Genomic DNA, 7093 nt, shown 5'->3' with positions numbered 1-7093 from the left:
CCGTTCTGGTGAAGAAACAAGTTCACCTACATCTTGGAAGGCCTTAGGACGAGTACATTTTTGGCAAATTTTAATTCTTGGGTGAATCATTCATTTAAGGAAATTAAAATATAAAGGTTTACTTATGTAGTGGTTTCTGCATGCTAAATTAAAAGTAGTTTAACATTGAAATCACCCAGCAATACTTAATATAGATGTATTAAAAGCTCAGAGAGTGTGAGCCTGGAATTTTATAAATATCAGCTGCATAAAAACCGTCAAAGACCATTCAGTGGTTTCATTTTTGTTCGCTTTTATTCAACTTTATAAAATGCTTTTACATGTCTCAGTAGGTTTAAATACTACAAGTTCAAGCTCCTTGAACAATCAACATCTTTAAGGAAATTAAATGACATTGAATCTATTACGGAGTTCATTTGAAATTCAAGTCTTAAAGAAAACATCCTCTCCCAACCTGGAATACAAAAAGAGAAGCATAAACATTCAATAGGCACTTCCAAAATACCCTTGCATTTAAGCACAGCCTACCTGGTACTTCCCCAGTCACCTGCCAGGTCGTCGGCTACACTGCGCAACATCCAGAACGTTTTCAGCACTTGTTCACCGTCATGTAAAATAAAACACTGACCAAGCCAAGCAGAACAGGAACCTGCAGATATGCACATATTTTGTTTTTATCACATCATTAGAACATTGTGTTCTAGCCAAAGCCAACACAGAATTTTACATGGGTTGTTTGAAAGGTAACCATAGTTTCTGACAAATTACCACAGTTACTAGCAGGAAGGGAGTTACTTGCTTAAACCCTGCTGGTAGATGCAGTAGCTACATCATTATGCTTTCAAAAAGCTTTCCCCACTGACACCCATTCAAAAGTAACCACATATTTTAAGTAATAATAAAAAATTAAAAAGCAACGTAACTTTGCAGTTTGGTTAACATGGTCAATTTTTTCTAAAGAGTATTGCTTGTGTCATGCTATGAAAGGTTTCCATTTGAAACTTTTTCAGAAAAAAAAAAAAACTCAAGGTGTCAAAGTTACAGAGCACAGCTTTGTGCTGACAAATTTTGATTAAAGTCTTCAACTTAACTTTTGATTAGTAATATGCACTGCTAAAGACTTCATTTGGACAACTTCAAAAGGCGATATTCTCCATATTTAGATTTTTTGCACCCTTAGATTCCAGATTTTCAAATAGGCCTAGTTATAGCGGAGCCAAATTTTGTCCTATCCTAACAGCATGTCAATGGAAAGCTTATTCATTACAAAAAAAAAAAAAAAAAAAAAAAAAAAGTCTTGTGGTCCTGGATCACATATTGTAACCGTTATGGTGTACATAAGCCATCTTAAAATTTGTGACAAAATCTGCTAACTGAAATATGTAGCTATTAAACAAATACATATAATTACCAGGGTCTCTTTATAATCATTTAAACAGTACTGGGATATATTTTATATCATTAAGTGTTTGACACGTTATGAAGGGCTAGTATTGTGTGGCATACTTTACCTTTCTCCCACAACACTGAAAATGAAACGGCAGGTTGAGTCCCGTTACCAACTATCCCGATGATCCGTGCAGTGCGGTGTAAACCGGCGGCGCCGCTCGTGCTCTCCACTGCGGTCTGATACACACCTCTGACCTCTGACCCTTCTGCTTTCATGTGGAGCGTTGAGCCAAGCTCATTGCGCCAAACGCCCGTGATATTACAAGAAGTGACCTTCGGTGATCAAACAGTCATTTTAATTACGCTTGCATGCCTGATAAAATCAGGATATGGATTTGTAATTTTTCTACACTTTAAAATGAAATACCTTCATATCCAGCGTTGAGAACTCATTTGCAGACAGCGTTCGAGAGGTGATCAAAGTCACAAAAATCGAAAACCACATTAATGAGCTCATCTTGGTGCAAAACTGAAGGACAAAATGGTTCATATTTCACGCTTCACCCTGCCTAAGGTAATCTAGTTAATTAATTTGCAAATGCAGGTGATCCTGTAATTGGTCGTATTTAAATTAGGGTTGCCTTTTTCTTTTTCCCTTATTGAAAACTACTAATTAGGATCACCAGAGGGAGGCAGTGTTGACTTAAAATATACATATTTAATACGCTTAGACAATTTAAAACAACTGCTTGTTGTATTATGATTTGTTTACCGATTATCCAACAATTGGGGTTAGTTGTCACACTTTTTACGCCAGCTAATATCTTTCATGGTATGTTATTTATTATTATTATTATTATTATTATTATTATTATTATTATTATTATTATTATTATTATATCATTTTGTATATGGTTACCTGTACCTGTGAGATGATTACACATGGTATAAATCCCTAAAATATTTATCATGTCCACCTTTATTTCTCAACATATCGTGGAATATACTGTTCAAAAGTTTGGGGTCAGTAAGTTTTTATTATTATTATTATTATTATTATTATTATTATTATTATTATTATAAAGGAAATTAATACATTTATGCAGAAAAGCTGCATTATATTATTCAAAAGTGGTAATGCCACCATTTATAATGTTACAAAAGATTTATATTTCAAATAACTGCTGTTCATTTGAAATTTGTATTAATAAAAGAATCCTAATGAAAGAAAATGTATAATAAATAAAATAAAATAAAATAAATTAATTATTTGATTAATTAAAATGTTTCTAGAGCAGCAAATCAGCATATTACAATGATTTCAGAAGCTTATGTAGGACACTACATGTTTTTCATCACAGGAATAAATCATATTATAAATTATTATATTTTACAAAAGAAAGCAGTTCCTTTAAATTGTAATAATATTTCACAATATTGCTGTTTTTCTGTATTTTTGATCAAATAAATGCAGCCTTGATGAGAATAAGAGACTTCTTTCAAAAACATTAAATATTTTTTTCAAATCCCAAACTTTTGAGAAGCAGTGTGTGACTTTATCACACTATGTGGGGTAAGTTGTCACAGTGGAACTTGCCATTAAACTGCCAATTTTAGGCTTCAGCTAGTTTTAATCAGTAACACAGTTAACAAAAATCTCAATTGTAAATGCAAAAATGCAGGTGGCATACAATAAGAATGAATGCTCACACACTCTGTAATAATTATCTTCCAATGCCATTTTTTTAATTCCCAGATCTGGTATTTTATGTGAGCATGCCTCAGCTGATTTGAAAGTATATGCTTCAGCTGTTGGAGAAAATCCTCCTCTTATGACTCAGCAAGTAAACATTGTGTGAAATGACAGGTTACTCCAGGCCTTTAATGGTTTTTCACTCAGCAGCTGCAGAGAGGAAGCAACACTCATGTGGCATTTCAGAGAGCGTTATGTTATGTGCTCATTATATTCGTTCAGAGACACTAAAGCTTTTTATTTCACTTTCTTTCTTTTTTTCTTTTTTCAGGGAACTGCTACACGCTTCTATGTATTTGGATAGGCCAGAGTTCGTAACAGCTGTGGTCCTCTGGTATGTTTTATTTATTTCTAAACATGTGATATTGCTGCATAAATATACTGTACCTGCTTTCCTGCATATATAAATATGTGCAAGTTTTCGGGAAGCTAGAGAACTGAAGATTGATATGTAAATATTTATAGAAATTGCAGCTTGTGCCTGGAGTGGCCTGATTTTTTTTCCTTCTTTTTTTTTCTGTCACTCGTGTTTTGGAAGAACAGGTGTGTATATCTTTGTACCTTTGTTCTATTTCTTCTCTGAAAGGATTATGGAGTCGCTTGGGTGATGGTTGCGTCAGTAATCCCTGTCCCATTGGACACAATTGCTAGTTTAATAACAAACTCCAAAAAAAAAAAAAAAATTGTGTGTGTATATTATATTATATTATATTATATTATATTATATTATATTATATTATATTATATTATATTATATTATATTATATTATATTATATTATATTATATTATATTATATTATATATTTAATTTAATTTATTTGTTTGTTTTGGAAACATTTCTGAAAACATTTTCCAGGATTCTTTGATGAATAGAAAGATCCAAAGCTTAGCATCTGCTTAATACATCTTTTCTCTGTCATCTAATGCAATTTAATGCATGAATGCTGAATAAATAATAATAATAATAATAATAATAATAATAATAATAATAATAATAATAATAATAATAATAATAATAATAGTGATAATAATGATGGCAATAGTTATGATAGCCAGTGAGACTTTTCTTTAAGATTTATTATATAGTATTATATGATATTACTTTTTAAACCGTATATGGTAAAATGGTACAAATTATTTCGTAAGTTCATAGGAAAAAGTAGAATTTTCTTGCTTTTTTACACTTTTTATCATTTTTTATACACAATTCTAAGAATATAAATTATTTAAAATGTAACATTTAAACACTTAACAATAGTGGGGGAGGGGGGCACTTTACTATTGAATGTACATTTTAAGATATAGCTTTTAAAAAATAAAATAATTTATTTTTCATCCTGAACTGAACTGTGTAAATCCAGTTGTGTGTGGGAAGAGCTGACAGCAATAAATCTATCAGTGACAAGATTACAGTGCTGGTTGTTCTAAAACACTCTTTCTGTCTTTCTTTCTCACTGTTTGTCATTCATTCAACCAAAACAGTGGGAAAAATCCTGTAAATGTCCTCTCATAACCTTCCTTCATCTCACCCACACTCCTATCCCAACATCTACAGAATGAGTTTCTACTACAACATCTCTCCTCTGATTGACACCTCTATTTCCCCAAAGACAGAATAATCTTCTAGAGATACTGTCTGAGCAGCACATTGTACCTGTGGGGAAAGACATTGACAAACTTGGCTATTCATTACACAATATTGATCAAATCTGGATTGAGATTAATGCATTATTTGATGGGATATAATGTAGTATTTGGAGCCTTTGTTATACATGAAGATTGCTTTAATTTCTTTGCTTTGCGTGAGTTGGCTTCAGCAGTTACTTTGAATTCTGAACTCTGACATAACACAGTTAAGTTTGCGAGTCATATGAGACGAGATGAGTCGAGCCAGACCTCAGAGAAAGATCTCCTTGCATGAAGCCTTTGATGAGCATCAAAGCACCTGAACAGGTGATCTGCTGCAGTCCATCCGACAGCGGCTCTGCATTTAGCATGGAGGGGTTTCAAATCTCAAACTGTGTATTTGTGGTTTGATGCTGATGTTCAAATGTACCATGTTCTGGGATTGTTCTCTCTCTAAATCCATTATGTTAGTATCAAACACCTAATTCAAAACTGTCATAAATGAAAACATTTTATTTTGTTAATTCTATCCCATAAAAAAAGTCTGTAATGTAACATTATCAGGGCTGCCCCTTTAGTCCATTAGTCGACCAGAAGAGGCTTGGTCGACCAAAATAGTTTTAGTCGCAGGAAAAAAATTAATCCACAGTCCGTGACAGACAGATCATTAATGGCTGGTCTAGTAATATAGTACACTGGGCAGGATATCCAAATGCTCGCATATCCTTCATCGACCTCAAATATTGCTTATCATCTGAAATAGCAACTTTACATGGCTGCTAAATCTAATGTTAGGCTAACCTAGAAAATGTGTACTATTGAAGTGTCTGTGCAGAGTGTAGAAGCTTGTTCACTGCAGGACAGATGAACATTTGCTCTTAAAATTATCTGTTTCTGGCCATACAGATAAGAGTAATACATCTTTCAAATCTGTAAAGACTCTGTTTATTTATGTTGACTCACAATAACAACAATTTTTTTTTTTTTTTTTTTTTTTATAAATTATTATTTAAATAATGAAAGCAAACTTTCTGCTGTCTCTGTGTCTGTGAACTTCAGTGAAACACTATCTTTGCCTTGCAGACATGAAAAATATAAAATTTCTATTTTCAAATGAACCAATTCAAATGGGAAAACTATATTGTATAAAACATTTTGTTTTGAAATTAAAATGCATGTGTATCTTTTCTTTTTTATTAAACAAGAAAAAAAATATATTTTCTCTGTAATTATGCGCAATTTTGTTAAGTAAAATTATCTTGTTTTAAGTATCTCAACCATACAATTCTTCTCTTCCATCTTGAATCCTTCATCATCTTTAGCACTGTCCATCCTGGCAAAGGTCATATCTGACAAACTGACAGCAGTTTGTATTTGTACTTCCTTCATGGCCTCTCTGTCTCAAGGTCTACCCCAGGGTTCGGTGCTTGGCCCCCTTCTGTTCATATATATAAGTATATATAATCAAGATATTATGTAAGCACTAAACAACAGACCATTAATCGCTTTGCCAGTGGTATACTAGCTGGGATAATAATCTGAAGAACCTATAATGTAACGCCAAGACCTTGAAGATCTTTTTTAATCTACAAAAAAAAAAAAAAAGAAAAAAGAAAAACATAAAAAAGATAATAATAAAAAACTGTATAGCTCAACTCAATAGCCATATACAATGAAGAATGGTTCTTGATAAGAAGAAAGTTTTCTTTTTACTGTTTATTTTAATGCATTTAATGTTTTCTGGATTTTAATTTATCTTAATTTTAATTTAGAATTTAATTGACATTGTTTAAATGATGTTTAGATACTTTTAATGGACAACAAGGCAGAAATACTATAATTTTTGTTTTTTGCAATATGTACTTTGTGGACTCTTCACAACACTGATGGGAGGTGTTAATCTGAAGGGTCGGGGACGGGGAGGGAGAACCAGAAGAAAAAGTGCGTGTTTTACAAACTGACTGTCACACTTGTTGCAGACCATGATGTTGACCGAATCTCTCACTGACCTGGAGCTTCTTTGTTCTCAAAATGCCGAATGAGAGAGACGACCGCGATATGCATGCCAAAGAGCAGTTCATCATGTCTCACGCTGCTCTCTGCACCATCCCGCTCGCGCTCTCGGCGGGAGATGCTGCTATCGCCACAGCGGAGAGCGAGCGAGGCGCACCCGACAGAGAAGAGTTCACCTACAGCGACAGAGACGCCTGCTGTCGCCCCGACAGACCTATGTTAAATAGGTGTATGACTCTGCCTGGTTCTCTTATAGAAAACGACCCCACCAAGACAGAGTTAGCAGACCTCCATCAAGTTGAGGGATCCAGA

The 7093-nt window shown here is 33.5% G+C and overlaps 2 protein-coding genes across 2 annotated transcripts in view; one reads left to right on the top strand and one right to left on the bottom strand.

The window, feature by feature from the left end:
- Positions 1–272: 272 nt before the first annotated feature.
- On the bottom strand, positions 273–1965 carry avd (avidin). Its single transcript, XM_026274640.1, has 4 exons — positions 1817–1965; positions 1512–1722; positions 529–649; positions 273–454 (listed from the first exon to the last, which is right to left on the bottom strand). The coding sequence occupies exons 1-4, from the start codon at positions 1937–1939 to the stop codon at positions 424–426; spliced, it is 486 nt and encodes a 161-aa protein (XP_026130425.1). The 5' UTR covers positions 1940–1965; the 3' UTR covers positions 273–423.
- A 4732-nt stretch (positions 1966–6697) lies between these two features.
- trpc7a (transient receptor potential cation channel, subfamily C, member 7a) overlaps positions 6698–7093 on the top strand; it is a 9819-nt gene continuing 9423 nt past the window's right edge. Inside the window, exon 1 of the mRNA XM_026273503.1 lies at positions 6698–7093. This exon is cut by the window's right edge and continues 104 nt beyond it. Within this exon, the coding sequence (XP_026129288.1) occupies positions 6800–7093 (294 nt within the window). The 5' untranslated portion in view covers positions 6698–6799.

This window comes from Carassius auratus, chromosome 10 (assembly GCF_003368295.1).
Source record: "Carassius auratus strain Wakin chromosome 10, ASM336829v1, whole genome shotgun sequence".
Taxonomy (NCBI): domain Eukaryota; kingdom Metazoa; phylum Chordata; class Actinopteri; order Cypriniformes; family Cyprinidae; genus Carassius; species Carassius auratus.
The sequence above is the reverse complement of the archived record's forward strand: the minus strand, read 5'-3'. Positions and strand labels throughout refer to the sequence as shown.

Bases quoted from the DNA above. Each gene is read 5' to 3' on its own strand.
- avd (XM_026274640.1), bottom strand. From the start codon at position 1,939: ATGAACCATTTTGTCCTTCAGTTTTGCACCAAGATGAGCTCATTAATG. The intron at 1,723-1,816 runs GTATTTCATTTT...TGATCACCGAAG, and splicing joins TCTCAACGCTGGATATGAAG to GTCACTTCTTGTAATATCAC. The intron at 650-1,511 runs GTAAAGTATGCC...GCATATCTGCAG, and splicing joins TTCAGTGTTGTGGGAGAAAG to GTTCCTGTTCTGCTTGGCTT.